The sequence below is a fragment of the Prionailurus bengalensis genome, chromosome B4 (assembly GCF_016509475.1).
Source record: "Prionailurus bengalensis isolate Pbe53 chromosome B4, Fcat_Pben_1.1_paternal_pri, whole genome shotgun sequence".
Lineage (NCBI taxonomy): Eukaryota > Metazoa > Chordata > Mammalia > Carnivora > Felidae > Prionailurus > Prionailurus bengalensis.
Genome location: NC_057358.1, coordinates 81,161,192 through 81,186,642, shown reverse-complemented (window position 1 = coordinate 81,186,642; position 25,451 = coordinate 81,161,192). Strand labels below are relative to the sequence as shown.

General features: G+C 36.5%; 1 protein-coding gene and 1 pseudogene across 1 annotated transcript; one reads left to right on the top strand and one right to left on the bottom strand.

The window, feature by feature from the left end:
• Nucleotides 1-15,511: 15,511 nt before the first annotated feature.
• Nucleotides 15,512-16,450, top strand: LOC122473036 (olfactory receptor 6C75-like). Its single transcript, XM_043563152.1, has one exon. It carries the CDS (start codon nucleotides 15,512-15,514, stop codon nucleotides 16,448-16,450), a length of 939 nt encoding a protein of 312 aa, XP_043419087.1.
• Nucleotides 16,451-20,009: 3,559 nt separating this feature from the next.
• Nucleotides 20,010-20,968, bottom strand: LOC122473035 (annotated as a pseudogene).
• Nucleotides 20,969-25,451: the final 4,483 nt, after the last annotated feature.

Here is a 25,451-nt window from a genome sequence, read left to right as displayed (position 1 = left end):
ACAACTTTTAATAAGTTCCATTCCTACTTATCAAACTTCTGTAAGTAATAACACTATGTTTTCAATACATAAGAAATATTTTTAATCTAGTGCTTGAAATAATCCTCACATTCATCTTTCTTTCTTTTTTTCACTGCTATAGTTATACTTCAAATTTGAAACCTCCTTATCTCAACTTGAGTATAGTAATAATAATTTTAAAATCGTACATGGTTATCTTGGCCTTCTCAGCATTCGTTTTTTAAGCTTCCAGATTATTGCTTTCTAAAGCACTATCTTCAGCATGTCACTCTTTTCTTAAAAGATTTTGTTAGTTCCCAATTTATAGTTAGCAAATTAGGCCTTCTACTACTCTCCAAATTATAACTTCATGAAATCAATGGGCCGCCTCACTTGGCATCCACTCATCTTGTTCAGTTTAGGCTTAGCACTCTGACATGAATTACCCACAATTCTCTCTCCTTCAGTCTAGTTCTAAATTCTACCTACATCTAATACTCAGTTCATATCTGTCCAAAATATACTATCTTCTTGCTACAGTAAACAACTTTGGCACCATGTCTTCACATACTTTTTCAATATAATTATAGTTATCCCTATATATGGTTGTACCTATTTATACTTTGATTATCTCATGCGTATCATTTTACTATCCTAACAAATTTTCTGCTGCCATAAGATGGAATAAATTTCTCTATAAGTCCCTCTAACACTTAACACAATTTGGTATGCATTATAGATGCTCATTTATTGTTTATCAAGTGCATATGTATATTCTTATTCTAAAATATTTTGGAGTAACTTGCAACAAATGTAGTGAAAAAAGAAGTTATTGAATGTATTGAAACCTCAATTTCTGTCAAACATTTTTCTAAGCACTTTATATAGACTGCATATTTTGCTTCAAATCAATTTTACCAACTTTTGCCTCAATGTCTTATGTACTATTTTTATCATTGTAGACATAATAAAACAGAGGTACAGAGCCGTTTAATACCAAGGGGAGGAGCCCAAATTCGAATCCAGGAATTTTGGTTTCAAAACAACAGTTTTACCACTAAACAACTATAATACATTTACAAATAGCAAAATAAAAATGACATGATACAAAATTAGTGAAAGTACAAACTTTACATAGATTAACTAGGACATATTTTCTATGACTTAACTTCAAATACTTTCTCTGAAGGTATGACAATCAGGACAGAATAGAAAAGTACTCTGGATTATTTTTTAAAAAATTTTGTATTATTGGAGAAAAAAATACTATACCAACATTTCAAAAAAGCAAAGTTTTCTTAACATTAAATTCTAAAGACAACTCTACATGCAGGGCTTATTATTATGGACAAAATAAAACATTTATGCTATGTGCAAAGGAAGATTTAACATAGCTGCATACAGTAGCAGCTTTCTATAAAAGCCAAGGATATTGCACTAAAAGTTTTGTAGAAGACTAAGATAATGTGGTTACTTTGTACACTCTTAGGGTTCAACTTGATCCAAATATAAAATTTGTATTAACTACAGTGGTGTTAATAGGTTAGGTACTAATCATTTATTTAGAACAGTAAAGTTTTTCAGAGCTGGAAAGTTATATTGTGCTTTCTAACGAAAGACTGAAAGAGTGATATTTAAACATTCTCCATTCCTTATTTTAAATTTCATCAATAAAAAAATTGATTTTTTTTATTACATGAAAATCACGCCATTTGAAAGAACATGGATGGAACTATCGGGTATTATGCTAAGTGAAATAAATCAATCATAGAAAGACAGGTATATGATTTCACTCATGTGTAATTTGAGAAACTCAACAGATTAACATAGGGAAAGGGAGGTTAAAATAAGATTAAAAATAGAGAGGGGGCAAACCATAAGAGCGTCTTAAATACAGAGAACAAACTGAGGGTTGCTGGGGGGAGATGGGTTAAATGGGCATTGAAGAGGGCACATTCAAGGATGAGCACTGGATGTATATGTAAGAAATGAATCACTGGGTCCTACTCCTGAAGCCAAGACTCCACTGTATGTTAACTAGCTTGAATTTAAATTAAAAAAAGAAAGAAAGAAAAAGAAAATCTCTCCAAGATTCATCTTGTCTTCCCTATATTTACACTACATGGGTAATCCAGGTTTAAAGACCTCTTGTCCCCAATCTAAATCCCATACTAAAACCACAGGAACAGATGAGGTGGTACCCTACTTATAGTTGAATAACTTATTCAAAATTCATACTTGTGAGAAAACTTACTGTACGTCTGCATGGAGGTAGGACTTCAATATCTTCAGGAAAAAAAGGCAGAATTTTTTTTTGTTATTAGTTTTGGAGCTGTTCCAAATATAACCTGTTTTCAGATTTATAACATAGAGTCCTGGAGCAAAATCACGGAGATGTTTCTTGATATTGCAAACTTTGCAATACATGTAAGCAATCACTTCCTCTGATGTGTCTACTTTTCTGAGCAGCGTGCATTTCTAAATGCTTACTTGAATATGTTAGTTATAAAGAAATATCTCCAGATAATGGAATGGATGACATTAATTTAGATTTGAAGGAAAAAAATTGTAGTTCTATTCTATCACAGTTAAAACCTAAATCTGATGTGATGAAGACCTTGCATTGGGGTGAATACAAAATATAAAACAGAGACTTTGAAACAACATAAACAGTATCTCAGCACACAATGAGTTCACTAAAGTTTTATGTAATTAAAGATCCTAAAAATTATGTTGAGATTATGCAGCTTAACCCACATCTGAAGTAAAAAGCCAATGACAGATAAGTCATAGAAAATAAATGATGAAAAAATAAGGTAACTAACCAATAAAATTAATAAATAGGTGAAAATGATTATAAAACCTGTCTCTGTTTATTTTGCATAATTCCTCCAAGAGGAAAAATAATCTTTATGCAGATATATGCAGACACATTAATGTTAATAGTAGATACCTCTGGAAAATAAGCTTATATATGTAGTGTTTTCATGTTTTGAATAGGAACAACTTTTACATAAGATATTATTCCTTTAATAGTATAGCAACTGGAATATTAATTATTTAAAAGGCTAATAGAGTTGTAGACCTAGATCCTCCCTGGAAGATCTCTTCATGATAGTACTGATGGTTAAATATAGATCTGCATATTAAATTTTTTTAACGTTTTATTTATTTTTGAGACAGGGAGAGACAGAGCATGAACGGGAGAGGGTCAGAGAGAGAGGGAGACACAGAATCCGAAACAGGCTCCAGGTTCTGAGCAGTCAGCACAGAGCCCGATGCGGGGCTCGAACTCACGGACAGTGAGATCGTGACCTGAGCCGAAGACGGACGCTTAACCAACTGAGCCACCCAGGCACCCCTAGATCTGCATATTAAACAAAAGGATTGGTGTATGAAGCTAGTGTCATGGATATTTCAGCTAGAAGTATACACACAATATACATCACATATCAAAATAGGTATCATATCATGATGTAAAGTTCACCAAAGAAATGGTTAAATACCTATGTTACAACTTATAACACATCACATATATGGAGCTTGTTGAACAAAGGCACCTACAGTAGCAGAACAGGACCAAGCTTCAATTCTCTTTCTTTGTGTAGGAATTCTTCTCTCCCATCTTGCTCATCTTCCATTAACTAGAGTGCAGGAAAGCAAAAGGAGAGCAGGGAAATTCTTATTTAATGGATACTGTTATTATGATCTACCAAAGCTGCTCACATGCCTTGTAAATCTTGAAAAATGACTATTTCACTGATGGGTCTCTTCATAAACCCTCCCCAGCTCCTGAATATCTCTCCCCTATGCTTCCTTTGGATCTATATGTCCATCACCAGTTGAATGGATAAAGAAAATGTGACCCATATATACAAAGGAATATTATTTAGCCATTAAAAATAAGGTTATCCTGCCATTTGTGACCACACAGATGAACCGTGGGGACATTATGCTAAGAGAAATAAGTCAGGCAGACAAAGACAAATACTGTATTATCTCACTTATAATATGGAATTTTAAAAAGGCAACCTCATAGAAACAGAGTAGAATGATGGTTTCCAGGTGCAAAGAGGTGGGGAAATGGTTGAGGATAGTCAAAGGGTGCAAACTTCTGGTTATGAGTAAGTTCTGGGGGCTTTCTATACAGTACGCTGCCTATAATTACCAGTACTCTACTGTATACCTGAATGATACTAAGAGAATAGATCTTAAATGTTCTTACCACACACAAAGAACATTTTTAAAAAAATAACTGTGTGAGATGATGGATTTTTAAACTATTCTTGTTGTGGTAATCATTTCATAATGTATACATATATCAAATCATTATGTTATACACCTTAAATGTATGCAATGTTACACGTCAAGCATATTTCAATAATACTGGAAAATAATGATAACAACAAAAGCCAATATTCAGATATTATGATAGAAAGTCAATATATCTTACATTGCATTAACATTCACACATGTATTCATAATGAAATAAAGAGGAAATGCTCGTAAACTGTTTTTGCATTTGTTTTAAATGTTTGTTTCGTTTGAGAGACAGAGCAGGCATGCCTGATCAGGGGAGTGGCAGAAAGAGAGAGAGAGAGAGAGAGAGAGAGAGAGAGTCACAAGTAGGCTCTGCCCCATCAATGCAGAGTCCCATGTGGGGCTCAATCCCATGAACAGCGAGATCATGACCTGAGCCAAAATCAAGAGTTGGTTGCTTATCTGACTGAGCCACCCAAGCATCCTGTTTGTTTCTTTGAATGGAGTTGAATAATGGAGATTTTGTGTCTGGGAAATTCCTGAAATCATTGAAAGAGTAACAAAGTATTCCTTTTTTCTGGTATGTAAGATTCTTTTGAGCATTTGCTAAAAAGAAAATTCTCATTAAAATGTACTACCAGTTGAGAGTGGCTTTCCAATTAACTTGACTTTCATTGCACTTCAGTCAGAGGGAGTGAGATTGGGAGCATTTGAGGGGATGATACCTGTTACTCTGTGTGGCTGCTCTGACCGTTCCTTCAGTGAACACTGCAATGGCCTTGGAAAGAGTCTCTGGGTTGGCAGCTCAGATGAATTCATCAAATACTCCTTGTGGATGTCAGTGACATGATGTCAAAAATCCACACTGTGCAGTCGCATTGAGACAAACATGCAATGTACACACTAAACACAATTTAAATAAAATCTGTGTATTAGTAAAAAAAAATGATAAAAATCCCTCTTAAGAGACTAAAGCCTCCCTCCTAAGAGCTGTGGTGTGTTTGTATTATTGATCAGTGTCCAACGTGTTAAAGGGGGGCATAGATTAACTTTACGCTATTCCCTCAGTTATAGGTCACTGACTTGTTTTCAGATTAGCAAACCTCTCTCTACCTCTGTCTCTCTCTCTCTCTCTCTTTCTCTCCTTGTCTCTGTCTCTCTCTACTTTTCAAAAATGAGAAAGATAAGATGAAAAAGAAACTCAGATTTATTTACAAGTACAATGATTCAAACACTGATAGGAAAAAGCAGTCGTATGATTGCTTAATGGTAACCTAGTGCGATTGATACTATTGTTCACGGTAACCCAGACTAGTCACTAATGAATGAATCACTGTACAATTTTTATGGCATACAATTTTATAGTCATTCATAATACACTTTTGGAAACACTGTCACATTTTTAAAAAACCACTTACCTGTGCTGATAGGCTGATACACAGTTTCTCCGATTACCAGAGAAGGAGAAGCATACTGTAGGGCAATGCAATTCTTTGAAAGCAAAGTTATAAAAGGTTAAGAAAGCTAGTCCATTATGAATTTTAAGCTAAATATTACTCACCTTATTCCTGTGGATATAGGCTATCCACTTAAAAACAAGGTTTACACGTGTTGCCCTACATGGTGAATACTTAGGTGATGATGATAATGATAACACAAACGTCTCAAAGAGTTCTTGCTATACAGTGATTATATTTTCATGTGAAGACATGGACATATACAACACAAATTTATTAACTATATGGCATGGTGACTATTTACTATTCATTAAGTGGAAGCGGATCATCATAAAGGTCTTCATCTTTGTTATCTTGACATTGAGCAGATTGAGGAGGAAGAGGAAGGGTGGGCCTTGCTGTCTCAGGGAGGACAGAAGTGGAAGACAGAGAAAGTGGGAGGGGTCACAGGAGAGCGAGGCACACTTGGTGCGACTTTACGGAAATACATTGTAATTCTGTCTGATTTTTTGCTTTATAATTTCTCTAAAAGTGTTTCCATACAATACTAATCCTTCTTCCATTGCTTGCTTTGCTTTCAGTGCCTGTATCATAGAAGGGTCCATGTTGTAAAAGAAGTCATAAGCAGTCTTGAATAATCAGAACTCCTCTGCCAGACTGTCTAATGTTAATTTGTTTTTTGGCACTTCTTCTTCTTCCTCCTCTCCTGGTACTGGTTTGGTACTCTATCAAATCATAATCTATCAAATCATAATCTGTTACTTCCTCTTGTGTGGTGTCTATTAGCTCTTGAATTTCTCCAAGATCTCTATCTTGAAACCCTTTGCCCCCACCTTTGTGCTGAATATACAATCTCTTTTGTGATTTTCTTCATTGGCTCTGTCCTAAATCCTGTGAAGTCATCCACAACATCTGGACACAGTTTCCTCCAGATGGAATTTATGGTTCCAGGCTCGATGGCTCACACAGATCCTTCTGTAAGAACAATGGCATCTTCAGTGGTGTAATCCTTCCAGACTTTCATGATGTTCCATGAGGATTCTCTTCCATAATGTTGGCAATCCTTTCCCTGGCATATGGTGTATAATGAGCCGTAAAGGTCCTCTGACCCCTTGATCTAGAAGCTGAATTAGAGATATTGTGTTTGGGAGCAAGTAAAACACCTTCAGTATTGAGCTCATGGGGTTTTGGGTGGCCAGGGGCATCGTCTAATATGAAAAGAACTTCAAAAGGTAGTTCCTTGCTGGCATGGTACTTCCTGACTTTAGGGACAGAGCATCAATGGAATCGATCCAGAAAATGGGTTCTTGTTGTTCAGGCCTTCTTGTGGTACCAACAAAAGACTGATAGCTGTTATTTATCTTTTCCTTCCAGTCTCAGGGGTTAGCAACTTTATGGATAAAAGCGGTCTTGGACAAAAACTTGCCTGCATGTAACAAAAGTGTAGAATTGGCCTAATCCTTTCTTGCTAAATTCTGGTGCTCACTTTTCTTATTTACTAATACAAATCTTTTGTGGTTTTCCCCACACACTCTGTCCCCATAATAGGGCACTTTTGTCCGCACTAAACCTCTGTTCAGGAAAATATCTTTTCAGGGCACCTGGGTGACTTGGTCAGTTAAGTGTCTGCCTTGGGCTCAGGTCATAATCTCATGGTTCATGGTTTGAGCCCTGGGTCGGGCTCTGCGCTGACAGCTCAGAGCCTGGAGCCTGCTTCAGATTCTGTGTCTCCCTCTCTCTCTGCTCCCCCTCCACTCACACTCTGTCTGTCTGTCTCTCTCTCTCTCTCAAGAATTAAAAAAAAAAAAGGAAGATATCTTTTCTTCTCAAAGATTTTCTCAATGACATTGGGGAACTCATCTTCTGTCTCTTGATTGGTAGAAGCCACTTCTCCTGTTATTTTGAGGTTTTTAAAGCCACAGCTCTTCCTAAAATTATCAAACCATCATTCGCTGGCCTTAAATTCTCATCTTACACACTTCACCGACGTTGTCATGTAATGACTATGCTTTTTCTTCAATCATATTAGAGTCTATGGGTATACCTTTCTTAGCAATCCTGTGCCCACACAAAACCTGCATTTTTAATATGAGATACAAAGGTATTTTGCAAAAAGTGCAATGTTTTCATGGCTGCTGCCATAGCTTTAGTGACAGTCTCATGAATTCCCCCGCTCCTTTTTTTTACAACAGTCTTTAATGCTGGATTCATTTATCTTGAAATGGGCAACTGTAACTGCAGACCTCAAGCTATAGTACATACCAAGCAATTCAACTTCTTCTTGTAATGTTATGACTTTTCCCACCTTCTTGGGAGCATATCCAGTATCACTAGTGGCACTTACTTCAGGTTCCACTGGTGTTATTCAGGGTTTATGGTACTGGACTAGACACAATGAGGAAAAATCAAAAACCTCACGAGTTCAATTTTATTGTGATAAGCAGTTTCCTGGGTAGATGAATAACTCACACCGAGATATCAGGGTCGCATGGTGTTTTAAGCAGATACACGCAATGCTTGAGCTCACCACAATAGCAACAGGAGGTGGCTATGAAGATATACAGTACTACAGTGTGTACCACAGTTCATCTTATGCAGTTATGATTTAATACTGCATCTTTACGTTTGTTTGCATTTCTCTCCACTTTGAATGGTGTCATATATAGTTTTCAAGTGTTTGTGTGTATAAGTAAGTTTTGATAGATTTTAACTTTTTTAAAACGTTTTTTTTAATGTTTATTTATGTTGAGAGAGAGAGAGAGAGAGAGAGAGAGAGAGGCAGAGAGAGGGAGAGAGAGAGAATTCCAAGCAGCCTCCAGCATGTCAGCACAGCGCCCAGCATGGGGCTGACCTCACTGACCATGTGATCATGACCTGATCCAAAATAAAGAGCTGGCCGTTCCACCGACTGAGCCACCTAGGCACCTCTGAGCTAGTCATTTTTAAGAAATAGCACACGGGGGAACCTGGGTGGCTCAGTTGGTTGGAGCGGCAGGCTTTTGGTTTCAGCTCAGGTCATGATCTTAGGGTCATGATCTCAGGGTCCTGAGAGATCCCCACTTGAGGCTCCTCACTGGGTGTGAAGCCTGGTTAAGATTCTCCTTCTCCCAGGGCACCTAGATGGCTCTGTTAGTTAAGAGTCTGAGTCCATTTCTGCTCAGGTCATGATCTCACAGTTTGTAAGTTCAAGCCCTATGTCCTGCTCTGCACTGACAGTGTGCAGCCTGCTTAGGATTCTCCGTCTCTCTCTCTCTGCCCCTCCCCTGCAGCTATCTCTCCCTCTCAAAATAAATAAAAGTTAAAAAAAAAAATTCTCTCTCTCTGCCCTTCTGCCTAGCTCGCATGCAGCATCTCTCTCTCTTTCAAAAAAAAAAAAAAAAAGAAAGAAAAAAAAACAAGCAAAGGAAAAGATTTGAAAACTGAGTAGAAGTTACTCTTTCATAAGATGTTTACATTTATAAGGGAAATCTCTATTGGCAAGGGTGTCTCTGTACCTCTCTGTACCAAGAAGGAGAGGATGATCAAATCCCTAACATTTCTCCTCAAAGGACAGGCAGCAATTTAAATCTGCATAACAGCATACCCTCATTCTTGTGCTTCCCCTGAAAACTTCCTGTAACTGGTTCCATCCACCTCACCCTCCACCTCACACACATCTTCTGGCTTTAGCTGAAGAAGTCATTTAAGGTAGTAGCTTTGGGCCATTTGGGGGAGTTACTCAGTTTTCCTGTATCTCTCCCATGTACACAAGAGGTATACGTGTTATTAAACTTCTGTTTGTTTTTATCTTGTTAATCAGTCTTTTATTACAGGGGGTGGTCTTACTCAAGAACCTAGAAAAATAGAGGGACAATTATCTTACCTCCACTACATAATCAAAATTATCTTCCCTCCCCTACATAAAGCAAAATTTCAACTATCTTTACTTAGTAACAGGTTCACCACAATGTATAATTTTAAATAATATTTTGGCCTACACATAAACATCACATAGCACAATTGCAACAATGTTTGTAATGAAACAGGAATATGTTTATGGCACACTATTCAAATTATTGACTTTTATTGTTAATAGATTAATATACTTTTAGTTTAAAATAGCTGTTCTGCTTTCACAGTCTCTATACTGTGCACTCTGTATTATTTAATCATATACCCTGAATAACTTCATGTTTCCCAAAGAAACAGTAAAAATATCTTAAAATCTTTGTTCAGATAGTGTGTAGCATTTTAAGGTCATTAAACAATCCCAAATTCAATTTACTATAAACTGTTTATATGTGTTTGTACCTCCTTGTTTAAGTAGCAACTAATACAAGTCTCAAACAATGAATGTGAAAGGGATATTGTACATGTCATTTCAGATCAATGCAGTGAGAAATAAGATGATGCAGGTGGGAGGGTAGGATATTGCTTCAATTGGACATTAAATACAGAATATGAGATTTCAAAACTAATTCTCACATAGTTCTGTAAGTGAAAATTATGCAGAAAGTTGTCTTTATTATCTTCGTATTCTCAAAATCTAAGCTTTAGCCCAACACATAATAAGATAAAAAGTAATTATTGAGGGGTGCCTAGGTGGCTCAAAAAGTTGAGTGCCCGACTCCAGCTCAGGGAACGATCTTACAGTTTGGGAGTTGGAGCCCCAGGTCAGGCTTTCCACTGACAGCAAGGAACCTACTTTGCATTCTCTGCCTCCCTCTCTCTCTGCCTCTCCCTCTCCCTCTCTCTCTCTCAAAAATAAATAAGCATATTGGGGTGGCTGGGTGGCTCAGTTAAGTGTCCAATTTCAGCTCAGGTCATGATCTCATCATTTGTGAGTTCAAGTCCCACATCGGGTCTGGACGGACAGTGGGGACACTGCTTAGCTTCCCTCTCTTTCTGCCTCTCCACCCTACCCCCCCCCAGAAAAAAAAATAAACTTTAAAATGAGTGAATAAATACATATATACAAATATATAAATAAAATAAAAATAAAAATTAATTATTGGGGTGCCTGGGTGGCTTGGTTGGTTAAGCATCTGACTCTTAATCTCTTAGCTCAGGTCATGATCTCACAATTCATGAGATCAAGTCCCTGGTGCAGCTCCTGGCTGACAGCGCAGAGCCTGATTGGGATTCTCTCTCTTCCTCTGTGTCTGCCCCTCCACCGCTTAAGCAAATTTTCTCCCTCTCTCTCTCTGAAAAAAAAATTAAAAAAAACTTTAAAAAGTTATTTTGAGAAAATAAATAAATAAACAAATAAATAAAATTAATTATTGAATGAGTACATGGTACTCATTGTAATGATCAAGTTTACATCATCATTCAGTGAAAAAATGTAAAAGCTTACAGTTAAGCCTGACATCTCTTATGGTATAGAATAATAGAGACCTCAGACACAGTTTTAAAAAATTCTTAATATTTTCCCTAAGATTGGAGAGAAGCCCACTGTTGACAACTTAGCGAGTTGCTCTTGATAAATTGTTAATCTTGATTACTCCATTATTAAGTTTTTCTCCTTATGAAGTTAGAAATTATTACAAAAAATTTAAATGATTTGTATTTCCCTGATGATGAGTGATGTTGAGCATTTTTTCATGTGTCAGTTGGCCATCTGGATGTCTTCCTTAGAGAAGCGTCTATTCATGTCTTCTGCCCATTTCTTCACTGGATTATTATTTTTTTTCGGGGGGGGTGTTGAGTTGGATAAGTTCTTTATGGATTTTGGATACTAACCCTCTATCTGATGTCATTTGCAAATATCTTCTCCCATTCTGTCCATTGCCTTTTAGTTATGCTGACTGTTTCCTTTGCTGTGCAGAAACTTTTTATTTTGATGAGGTCCCAGTAGTTCATTTTTACTTTTGTTACCCTTGCCTCCAGAGACATGTTGAGTAAGAAGTTGCTGCAGGCAAGATCAAAGAGGTTTTTGCCTGCTCTCTCCTCGAGGATTTTGATAGCTTCCTGCCTTACATTGAGGTCTTTCATCCATTTTTAGTTTATTTTTGTGTATGGTGTAAGAAACTGGTCCAGGTTCATTCTTCTGCATGTTTTCCCAGCACCACTTGCTGAAGAGACTGTCTTTATTCCATTGGTAAAATCAAAACCACAATGAGATACCACCTTACACCTGTCAGAATGGCTAACATTAACAACTCAGGCAACAACAGATGTTGGCAAGGATGCAGAGAAAGAGGATCTCTTTTGCATTGTTGGTGGCAATGCAAGCTGGTGCAGCCACTCTGGAAAACAGTACGAGGTTCCTCGAAAAAGTAAAAATAGAACTACCCTATGACCCAGCAATTGCACTACTAGGCATTTATCTACGGGATACAGGTGTGCTGTTTCGAAGGGACACCTGGACCCACATGTTTATAACAGCACTATCAACAATAGCCAAAGTACGGAAAGAGCCCAAATGTCCATTGATGGATGAATGGATAAAGAAGATGTGGTATATATATATATATATATATATACACCACACATGTGGTATATATATATATACATATATATATATATATATATATATATATATATATATAATGGAGTATTACTCAGCAATCAAAAAGAATGAAATCTTGCCATTTGCAACTACATGGATGGGACTGGAGGGTATTATGCTAAGTCAAATTAGTCAGTCAAAGAAAGACAAAAATCATCTGGCTTCACTCATATGAGAACTGTAAGAGACAAAACAGGGGCGCCTGGGTGGCGCAGTCGGTTAAGCGTCTGACTTCAGCCAGGTCACGATCTCGCGGTCCGGAGTTCGAGCCCCGCGTCGGGCTCTGGGCTGATGGCTCAGAGCCTGGAGCCTGTTTCCAGTTCTGTGTCTCCCTCTCTCTCTGCCCCTCCCCCATTCATGCTCTGTCTCTCTCTGTCCCAAAAATAAATAAACGTTGAAGAGACAAAACAGATGGACATAAGGGAAGGGAAACAAAATAATATAAAAACAGGGAGGGGAACAAAACAGAAGAGACTCATAAATATGGAGAACAAACTGAGGGTGGCTGAGGGGGTTGTGGGAGGGGGGATGAGCTAAATGGGTAAGGGCCATTAAGGAATCTACTCCTGAAATCATTGTTGCACTATATGCTAACTAATTTGGATGTAAATTTTAAAAAAGAAAAAAGAAAATTAAAAAAAAGAAAGAGCTTCCACAAATTTGTTATAAAAAAAAAATCAAATGATTGTATATATTTTTCTGTTCTGCTTTCAGGCCACTCTCACCTAAATATTATATTCTAAATTGGGTACTAATTTGGACTATAGTTTAATGCTGGTGTCCTGAGAACACCAATCACTATAGTACCTTTTGTCTATTCATTCAACTAATCCCCCTGAGTCTATTAGGAATGGAGCAGATAAAATTATGGCTAGCCTGAATAACATTACTAAGATCACATCATTTTGTCCACTAAGGTTGGAAAGACAATACATTAGCTTTTATTTCAACTACAACTTATTTCATTTTAAGTATCAAGATAATGATAAATAGTAACAGGTAGGATCTTCTAAGACCTCAGCTCCTTAGAGAAATTGAGGTTGATGTACAGAAATAGGTTAATGTATACCCTTTTATTAACACAGTAGAGGAGCTCCTGAAATTATTCTTTACGATCATTATTTTGAATATTTGGTTACAAATATAAAATGACAGAGGAGAAACAGATTGCAAAAACCTTTGAAAAATCCCAAAGCACTTACATTTAAACAAATTAAAGAAGCCATTAAAAATACCATTGACTAAACCAATGATATTTACCATAAAAGTAAGTATGCCTTTAAATTTTTCTTTCAGGATTATATTTTTGCTTTTATAGTATATGTTTACACTTTTTACAAGTATTCTTAATTAATGCACAATGCTTTATATGAACCAAATTAAACTGCACAATTTATATGAAATATGTAAATAAAGAAAAATTTAAAACTACTATAATTTAATAGTTTTATGCAACATTTTTATTGTAACATTGATATTTTGTGATTGATAGAATTACATGACTTTGGTGTTCTTAGCTAGCTATCTTTAGTTATTTTTTTAACAATAATCTTTTTAATTTAAAATTTTTTTAAAGATTTTACTTTTTAAGTAATTTCTACATCCAACGTGAGGCTCGAGCTTACAACCCCAAGATCAAGAGTCACATGCTGTACCGACTGAACTCGGCAGGTGCCCCAATAATCATTTTAATATAGTCAATTTCAGGACACAAAATGTATTATTTTTCTGCAAGATTCAAAACAATTTAATTGACATATCTTAACACTGAGCAGATATACCTTATGTTTTAGTTTTATACAATGTGAATTTATACATAGTAAAAGTTAGCATCTGTCAAGTAAAGGCAGAAGCCAAAAAAATGCAAATCTTATGACCACAAAGAAGAGGACAGACAATGGAAAGTAGGAATTATTTTCTCCCAGCAATTATGTAGGTAAAAGATTTTAGTAAGTTCATTAACATATTAAGTTAATTGGCTAATCCTCAGAAAATGTCATTCATTTTGACAGCTCTGAAACTTCTGAAGGACATAGAAAACAGATAAGATGGTACAGGTGTAGACAGGCTGTCTGGACAGTAAGTATTTTTTTTCTTTTAAATTTTTATTTAATTTATTTTTTTAATTTACATCCAAGTTAGTTGGCATATAGTGCAACAATGATTTCAGGAGTAGATCCCTTAATGCCCCTTACCCATTTAGCCCATCCCCCCTCCCAGAACCCCGTCAGTAACCTTCTGTTTGTTCTCCACATTTAAGAGTCTCTTATGTTTTTGGAAAGTAAGTATTTTTAAAAATGATCTTAGATGACAGCACATTTAAAGCTTTTGTGGAAAATAATAACTTTAAACAGGAAAAACAAACAAATCCTGAGCAATACCCAGAATTGTATTAGAAACAAAATAGAAGAAAAAATAGTAATAATCTTTGCCTCCCAAAACTTAGCTTAATGTTTGACTATTCCCTTTTATCACCCCTCAAGAAAAGAATAAGCAATGTGTGGATCGGTGTTAAGTTATTTTTAAAAAAAGTAAGAACACTTACAGCTTACAAAAATAAAATCAGGTCTTAAAGAAAAATCCTGCTTTATATGTCAGAGATTCCTTATAGGTAGGCAATAAATGAAAAAAATATATAAGAAAAACATATTAATCTTAGACAAGACCATTATAACCAATTAGTAATTAAAATTAGAATGCCTTTTGGCATAGCCATTGGAATTAGATTGGGGCTACCCTCCCATCTATTAAATATTTCTGGATTCTGTATACTGTTATCAGAGACACATTATTCTACCAGATGGGCAAGGGAGTGGTCTCTGTGGATTGTAAAAGTTTGAATGGGAAAAAAGAAAGAAATGTTTATTCAAAAGAGAAAAAAATTAAAGATGTGAAGAGGAACGCAACAACAAAAAATACCTTCAAAGAGTACTGTGGTATGCTGGGAGTAAACTCATAATCTTATATGAGGAGGTTTTAATCTCAGAGGTTTTAATTTCCCTTTTTTTCTTGTTTTCAGGAATATATTGAAACATTCAGAGGACAGATTTATATTGAGATATGTGAAAATAAAATGAAAGCAATATAGAAACAATGAATCAATATATCACATAATAAAGAAATGTTAAAAGTATTTTGTTTCTTTTTAGTACAAAGTCATTTTCTTCTAAAAGTGAAAGACAGCAATGATTTTTTTTAACATGTGTGTGTGTATGTGTTTGAGTTTCTTTTATGATGTAATAATTTATATTTTTCATCTATTTTTCAGCTAAAACAAGAAATACCATCATAAAGAAGGAAAATAATGAGAAATTACACAGCAGTAACAGAATTTATTCTTCTCGGATTGACAAATGACCCACAATGGCAGGTTGTACTTTTCGTATTTCTTCTTGCTACCTACATGCTTAGTGTGACTGGGAACCTGATCATTATCATTCTCACACTTTCAGATCCCCACTTAAAGACTCCAATGTATTTCTTCCTTCGAAACTTCTCATTCCTAGAATTATCATTCACATCTGTCTGTATCCCCAGATTCCTTGTCACTATAGTGACGGGAAACAGAACTATTTCCTACAATGACTGTGTGGCTCAGTTGTTTTTCTTCATCCTGTTGGGGGTGACAGAATTTTACCTTCTGGCTGCCATGTCCTATGACCGCTACGTGGCCATCTGCAAGCCTCTCCATTACATGACCATCATGAATCACAGAGTCTGCATACTCCTTGTCTTTAGCTCATGGCTTGCAGGATTCCTGATCATCTTTCCACCAGTAATTCTGCTGCAGAAGTTGGAGTTCTGCGCCTCCAATGTAATTGATCATTTTATCTGTGACTCTTCTCCGATTCTACAGCTTTCCTGTACAAACACTCGCTTTTTAGAACTCATGGCATTTATTTTAGCAGTGGTAACACTTATGGTCACCTTAACACTAGTTATGCTCTCCTATACGTACATCATCCGGACAATTCTGAAAATTCCTTCCAAGAGTCAAAGGAAAAAAGCCTTTTCCACTTGTTCCTCACACATGATAGTGGTCTCCCTCTCTTATGGAAGCTGCATCTTCATGTACATTAAGCCTTCTGCAAGGGAAAGGGTGACTTTAAACAAAGGGGTAGCTGTCATCATTACCTCAGTTGCTCCTCTCCTGAATCCTTTCATATATTCACTAAGGAATCAGCAGGTAAAGCAAGCCTTCAAGAACATGGTCCAGAGAATGGTCTTTTCTTTATATAAATGAATGGGATTATGCAAAAAATATATACATACCCCTGAAAGCAAAACTGAATGAAAAACTCTCTGGATTTTCCCCCATAAATTCTTTAAACACCCCATTTCATTCTTTCAGTTAGACATTTTTATATATTGTCAATATCTTTTTCTTATTAGCCTGAAAGCTGGGTCCTATGTATTTTATGTTCTAGGGAAAATGGCCAGTCTTCCCCGGTGTAGCTAAATTTTAGATGTCAATAATATTTATTATTTCTCCTATCAAAGCAAGTAGGTTATAAATTTGTACAAAAATGCAAATGGCTATACTACAGGAGGTTTACTAAAACTACATACAAATATAAAATTTATATTATGTGAAATAAGTAAAAATGTGTCTCAGTCAGTATCCCTAAATTTTCTTCTTCTTGTTACCAAGAAAAGAATATCTTTCACTGAAGTTTTCCCTATTTCTGCCAGTAATATTTAAAAAGGGAAACCATGGTCTATAAAAGCAAATTTAGGGGCGCCTGGGTGGCGCTGTTGGTTGGGGGTCCGACTTCAGCCAGGTCACGATCTCGTGCTCCGGGAGTTTGAGCCCCGCGTCAGGCTCTGGGCTGATGGCTCAGAGCCTGGAGCCTGTTTCCGCTTCTGTGTCTCCCTCTCTCTCTGCCCCTCCCCTGTTCGTGCTCTGTCTCTCCCTGTCCCAAAAATAAATAAACGTTGGAAAAAAAATTTTTTTAAGCAAATTTAAAAATTCATTTTTATATCAGATTCTTTCAATTGATACAAAAATGGTCTTTGCTACCAACATGGAGAAAACAGAAAACTTAGCATCTCAAACACTGTGAGCTGTAGACTTCAGAGACTGTCTTGGAAATGATGACATATGACCCATTTACACCTTAGCTGTCCTTTATTTGCAAATCTACATACTGTGTTTATCTGTCCATTGCCTCTTTCGCAGCAGGCTCTCCCTCCCACATCCATGTCCAAAAAAAAAAAAAAGACTCTCGCAGGTAACTGTAAAAAATATGTCCAAGCCTGGCTCCTATACTCAATGAGCCCCTCAGCTCCAATGTTTCACTAACAAGGGTGTTTGTGTTGGGACCATAGTTATGAGTCTAACTACATACTGGGTAAGTGGATTTGACTTTGGTTTCTTGATTTCCGGCTTGGTCTGATATATAGGTTAATGTAAAGACTTCTACCATACATAGTCTCTAAGTAGAGACTTTTCCTTCCTAATTGCTTATAGATGAGACTCTCTGTGAGCACTCATCTATTTCTTACCACTGTACTTTCATGGAATGAGTTACATTGTTTTTTCAAACAGACTGAACACAATACTATCATGAAGTGAAAATTAACTGATTTTATTTGATTATAAATTATTTATTGGATAAATTTGTAAAGACATGAAGCTATACAAGTTTGCCCTTATAAGACTATACTAAGTAAGCAGAAATGCAAAAGTGAAACACAGGAATGTGGAAAAACAACACACAAATGTTAACTAAACAAATATATATTATATGTGTGGTAAGTATAATAGAAGCTAAGTAGGAAGACAGCAGAGAGAAAGGGGAATAGAAGAGGGTAAAGGAAAGTTCATCCTCTTGATTGACAAAAACCTCTCCAAAGAAGTTGATTCTAACATTCACATTGTCAGTAAGATAAGAAAATCCCTACAAATCTTTCCAAAACAAATATTATATGCTTTAAATTGAAATAATATTTAGAAGTATTATTAAATTATGAACTTTTTGTTGCAAATGTAATTTTGGTGAGAAATGTATCAGGTATACATATACCTGAGGTCATGTTTTTAGAAGCTTTCAAAAAGTATTTATGCCCATATTTTATGCTCACACTGAAATATTTCAAAAACACTTTTCCTTTCTTTAAGTTTTTATTGAAATTCCAGTTAGTTAACATGCAGTGTAATATTAGTGTCAGGTATGCGATATAGTGATTGAACACTTCCATAAGTCACCTGGTGCACATCACAGGTGCCCTCCTTAATCCCCATCACCTATTTTATCCATCCCTCACCCTCCTCCCCTCTGGTAATCATCAGTTTTGTTTTCTTATGGTTAAAAGTCTGTATCTTGGTTTGCATCTCTTTCTCTCTCTGATTTTCCCTTTGCTCATTTGGTTTGCTATTAAATTTCATATATGAGTGACTTCATTTGATATTGGTCTTTCTTTGACCGACACTTACCATAATACTCCCTAGCTCCATCCACATTGTTGCAAATAGCAAGATTTTATCCTTTTTTATGACTGAACAGTATTCCACTGGATATATGTGTGTGTGTGTGTATGTATATATATATGTATAAATATGTATATTTGTGGTTACAGAAAAAATAGTCATTTATTTTCACTGGTAAGTTAACATTTTGAGAGTTAATTCTGATAAACAAATGAGGAGAAGGGAAGAGACAGATAAAAAGCCTGGGGAGGAAATGCCTACCTAAGAGTACAAAAAGAATGTCTAGTTTTGCTGTGAATAAGGATTTTGGTTGGATACCCAAGTAAAATTAACTGCCATTTGAAATATCAGAGAATATTGGACAAAGCATGGTCTGCTTTTTCCCATTATGTAACCAAGTATATTATTCTCCAGAATTCCACGTGAAAAGAATACTAGAAACTATGTATTAGCTAGAAATGTGACTAGATTTTATAGCATATTCAATCGCTTAAATTTTCTTGCTTTTGTTTTTACTAGGGAGATGATAAAAAGACATTTAGATATTATCTTAACTAATTCACTGATTTCATAGTTCAGTGCTCTATTGATTTGCTCCATTTTTAATAAGGGGTGAGCACTCTGTGTTGAGAGTAATGTACAATTGGAATGAGGTAAAACTTTATATCATTAACTTTGCTACTAGAGTCCACAAATCTACTGGACTATGTTTTTAGCAAACGAATGAATGAATGAATGAATGAGTGAATGAGTGAATGAGGGGTTGGAAAGCTATTGGTGCTGGCAAGAGCAAAAATGAACCATACTTAGTACCATCTCTTTCTCTCCAGTTTCCTAAGGTGTGATTCTCACTGCTATTTTCCTTGCTTTAGTTTTCGTTTTCCAGAATATATAGATCCACAAGAGTGTATATGTCTTTTATGGTTTCAACTGGCATTCCACAAATAAATTATCCAAAGTTTCCTAGACATAGACACAACTAGTTATACACACAAACATATATCCATTTTTACATAAAATATTTGTATTTAAGTATATTCATTGACACACACATCTGTGTGTGTGTGTGTGTGTGTGTACACGATCAGAAACACTTTAAAACAAATTAAATCTTTATAAAAAAATTTGATAACAGCATCTGTACATGCACAGGTATTTTTCTAGCTGGATACAGTATACTTTAGTGATGGTACATGACAGAATAGGGGAACCTGAGCCCCTCCCCTTCTTCAGGGGGTCTGGGATAGAAACTGTGTAGAGGTCAGAAGATTCTCAGTGCTTTGAGGAATGATTCGGGGCAAGAACTTTCCAGCAGCTGAGAGACTCTCTCTTTTTCTTATATGATCAGTGAGAATAGTAGTCCAGGGGGCTCTTACTCCTGGGAGGCCATATGGACTATGAGGTCTACTACCTTGTTGCTATAGCCAAATTCATTGTGGTAACAGGAAATGAACTTGTCAAATTGGTCATTGAGGGCAATGCCAGACCCAGCATCAAAGGTGGAAGAGTGGGTGTCACTGTTTAAGTCACAAGAGACAACCTGCTTCTCAGTGTAGCCCAGGATTTCCTTGAAAGTGCCCTCTGATGCCTACTTCATCACTTTTTGATATCATTCTGGCAACTTTCTCCAGGCAGCAGGTTAGATTCATAACTGACACATTGAGGGTGGGGACATGAAAGGCCATGCCAGCAAACTTCCCATTCAGCTCAGGGATGACCTTGCCCACACCATTAGAGGCAGGGATGATGTTTTGGATGGCTCCTCAGTCACCACACAACAGCTTTCCGGAAAAGCCATCCACGGTTTCTGGGTGGCAGTGATGGCATGGACTGTGGGCATGAGTCTCTCCGTGATGCCAAAGTTGTCATGAATGACCTTAACCAGAGGCTAAATAGTTAGTGGTGCAGAAGGTATTGCTGGTAATCTGGAGAGAGTTGCCATACTTCTCAGGGTTCACACCCTTCACAAACATGGGAGCATCAGGAGAAGGGGCAGAGATGATGATGGTCTTGGATCCATTCAGATAAGCCCAGTTTTCTCAATGGTAGTGAAGTGACTTCAGCACCAGTATCACCCCATTTGATGTTGGCAGGATCTTGCTCCTGAAGGATGGAGATGGGCTTCCCATTGATGACAAGTGTCTTGTTCTCAGTGCTGACTGTGCCATTGAATCTGTTATGGATGGAATCATACTGAGACAAGTAGACCACGCTGTTGAGGTCATCGAAGGTGTCACTGATGATGACAAAATCCACTCTGCCAGAGTTAAAAACAGTCATGCTGACCAGGCACCCAATGTGGCTAAATTTGTTTACTCAAACCTTCACCATCGTGTCTCTGGGACCTGGGAGGCACTACACAAGGAAATGCAGCTGTCTGTCAAGTGAGGAAGAACAGAGACAGCACATGCATGTATTTTTCAGATGAATTAAAGATTTTAATACAACAGATGCCTAGCTTCTAAATAAGGACATGAATGACTCATCTGTATATACTGTGAGTCACTCATTAGCATGATCATAGTGGTCACAAAAATGCCATCCTTACCCCACACTGAAGTCTAACATCAAAAATTGTCATTCTGAATTTCAAAATTAATCCCTAAAAGTGTTTCCAAGTATCAACTTGGATTTTTGTACTATAGTAACAAGTAGTCATTGAAGAATGTTAGCAGACAAGAAAATAACTCTGATTGCAATGCATAAAATAGATTGAAGGAAGTCAGGGTCTGCCATGGTTAAAACAAACAAAAAAGGTAAGATCCATATCTAAGATATTAGTACTGGGAATGTAAAAAGACATCTAATGATGCATTTTCAAGAAACTTGACATTGTCTTGAGGTAAGAGTGAAGCAAAAAATGCAAGCCTATAGGAAGAAAATAGAGGAAGCAATGACATCCAGGAATCGGGTTTAAGAGACACAACTTGTGAGCTTTGCAGTGAAGACAGGAAATGCAAGGAGAGTAGACAGGTGGTGCAGAGAAACAATGAAAGAAGGCCAACTGCTGTCATGCTCCATTTTAGGATGAAACAGTAAGAAGAAATACTACGTGCAAGGATTTCAAAAACATGATATCGGGGCGCCTGGGTGGCTCAGTCGGTTGAGCGTCTGACTCCTGCTCAGGTCATGATCTCGCGGTCCGTGAGTTTGAGCCCTGTGTCGGGCTCTGTGCTGACAGCTCAGAGCCTGGAACCTGTTTCAGATTCTGTGTCTCCCTCTCTCTCTGACCCTCCCCCCATTCATGCTTTCTCTCTCTCTGTCTCAAATATTTTTAAATATTTTTAAAAATTTAGAAAAAGATAAAGTTAAAAAAAAACATTATGATATCAAGCGAGGAATGTTGTGGAATGAATTTAAATACATAAAATATCTCTTTAATACTAGTTCTTTGCCATATTTGGGGTTGAATTTATTATTCTTCTAAAGACTGAGTCCCATGAAGTCTCTCTGTACATTTGAGACTGTCATTACAGTCACTTGTTGAGCCGCCCTAAAAAATAATACTTTAAATTAATATGGAGGACATGCTTGAAAACAGCATTGATCTCAGAACTAATAGGAGAAAATGGGAAGTAGAGAGAAGGAGCTATCAGGGACAGAGGCCTTTACCCAGGATTGTTTCATTCCTTATGTTGCTGCTTCCTGATTTCTTTAAAATACCGAGCAAGGAATTAACCTATTATGTACTGAAAAAGTCTTCCATACACTCATAAAAATCAGTGTCCATCCTGGAGGCTAAAGTCACCTACAAATTACATGATCTGGGCACATCATAAGCCTTGGAACAATATTATGTAGTCAACTTCGTAACTATATAAGGGACAGTATTACTCATGAAATAGCACTTCAGAAGTTTCATTTTTAGTTTGATAGCAATAACCAAGAAAACCCTAGGCCGAAGCATGAGACACTAATCCAAACTCTCCTTTGGTATCAGTCACAATAAATTCCATACATTGAATGTTAACAAAGCAGAGAGCATTTATACCTGTTTGATCACTGCATATGTATTATCACATTTCATCCTCACAGGCATCTTATCATCATTGCTGTGTTTCAGGTAAGTAAAATCAGGCTTGCCTTTCCTATGTTCGCCACCCCTTAACCACCAACCCAATGGTACTATTATGTCTCTGTAATAATACAGTATTGCAAGGGCTTCGAGGGGACAGCAATTAAATTCCAACAGGTGTCTGGTTCAGAAGTGGAGAGCTTGATCTCAAAGTTAGCTTTCTACAGCCAAAAGAAGCACTCACACTCATAGGTGAAAAACAGTAACTTTACAATTTTTAATTCGTTATATCTAAAAATAATCTGAAAATAAACCATGTAACGCACTGCAAAGATTAATTTACCATTTGACATTTTTATCAAAAATATAATAGATCTGAGATTAGATAATCTGGATAAAATGGAAATATTGACAATTTATGATAAAATTCTTACGTTATTTGTGTTGTTTTCATTGTTAAATGTGTCCTACATATAGAAGAGCATATGAAGTCAGTGATGTCAATTTAAAATCACTAAAAACAGGGGCGCCTGGGTGGCGCAGTCGGTTAAGCGTCCGACTTCAGCCAGGTCATGATCTCGTGGTCCGTGAGTTCGAGCCCCGCGTCAGGCTCTGGGCTGATGGCTCAGAGACTGGAGCCTGTTTCCCATTCTGTGTCTCCCTCTCTCTCTGCCCTTCCCCCGTTCATGCTCTGTCTCTCTCTGTCCCAAAAATTAAAAAATAAACGTTGAGTAAAATCACTAAAAACTATGGGAATGCAAGCTGGTGCAGCCACTCTGGAAAACAGTATGGAGGTTCCTCGAAAAACTAAAAATAGAACTACCCTATGACCCACCATTGCACTACTAGGCATTTATCCACGGGATACAGGTGTGCTGACTCAAAGGGACACATGCACCCCAATGTTTATAGCAGCACTATCAACAATAGCCAAAGTATGGAAAGAGCCCAAATGTCCATCGATGGATGAATGGATAAAGAAGATGTGATATATATATACACACATATATATGTGTGTGTATACACATTATATATACATATATATATAATGGAGTATTACTCAGCAATCAAAAAGAATGAAATCTTGCCATTTGCAACTACATGGATGGAACTAGAGGGTATTATGCTAAGTGAAATAAGTCAGTCAGAGAAAGACAAAAATCATCTGGCTTCACTTATATGAGGACTTAACGAGACAAAACAGATGAACATAAGGGAAGGGAAACAAAGATAATATAAAAACAGGGAGGGGGACAAAACAGAAGAGACTCATAAATATGGAGAACAAACAGAGGGTTACTGGAGGTGTTGTGGGAGGGGGGATGGGCTAAATGGGTAAGGGGCATTAAGGAATCTACTCCTGAAATCATTGTGGCACTATATGCTAACTAATTTGGATATAAATTTTAAAAAATAAAATATAAATTAAAAAAATAAATTAATTTTAAAAATTAATTAATTAATAAATTAATTAAAATAACTAAAAACAATATACATCCATCCACTTCCCAGGCTAACACAGCAAACACCAGACTAAAACAGAAACTCCCAGTTTTTCTGTCCCCAAAAATATAGATCTCAAAAGACACATCAACTATACTGACTTTTCGCACCACCCAAATTACACTATGGTTTTGTTTTGTTTCCTGGGGGGTTTTGGTCAGGTTTAGGGTTTTAAATTGCGAACAGTAAATTTCTGCTTCATGCTTTTATAAATTTGACAAGTCAAAATAAATAATATCTTCATGACTCCAAAACATTTCCTTATGTATTTTTGTAGTCAATCCCTACCCCTCACCCACAGCCCTTGAAAAATCCACATTGTCCTATGGTTTTATTTGCTATTGTCACAGAACAAGAATCATATAGTTGGTAGTTTTGAGTGTCCCTTTTTTCACCTTGAATAATACTTTTAAGATTCATCCATGTACTTGTATATGTCATTGGCTTATTCCTTGTTTGCTGGAGTAGTAGGTCACTGTACAGACATACAGATTCACCAGTTGATGGAAATTATAAAACTTCAGGTTTCATATTTAGGAAGAAGTTGTTTTGAGTTGTCTTTTGTACTTCGTGAAACATGTAGGCTTCAGACTTTTGCTTAGAGAAGCCCATTTTTCTAGGACCAATTGTAGAAAAATAATGTGTTGTCATTGAATTCCCTTGGCACCTACTTCAAAAGTTTATTAAATAGGGGCATCTAGGTGACTCACTTAAGTGTCCAACTCCTGACCTGGGCTCAGGTCATGAGTTTGTGAGTTTGAGCCCCACATCGGGCTCTGCACAGATAACGCAGAGCTGGCTTGGGATTCTCTCTACCTCTCTCTCCGCTCCTCCTCTGCTGACATTCTCTCTTTCCCTCTCTCAAAATAAATAAACAAATGTAAAAAACACAGAATCAAGAGTTATTTGAACATAGATAGACAGATAGGCTTATTTACACATATATATCAATATATATGTTTATTTTTGTACAGGTTATTTTGTCCCTTGATATATTTCTTTTTCATTTAACCAATGCAATATTCAGTTAATTAATATGTTCCATAACAGGTGTTTAATAATTTTCCTGTATAAAAATTCACAAAAAAGGACTAGATGTGTAAATACCTTAAATTCATTATTTTTTAAATCCTAAAAGACATTTATATTTGTAGTGTCAATAGACATTGCAGTGAGAGTTTACTATTCTTTATATATTGATATATTTTATTTGTTTATTTTTGTTTAAGGGTTTTGGAGTGAAATTTATGAGATAGACACACCTATAATTTGTATTTTAATTTCTAAATTATAACT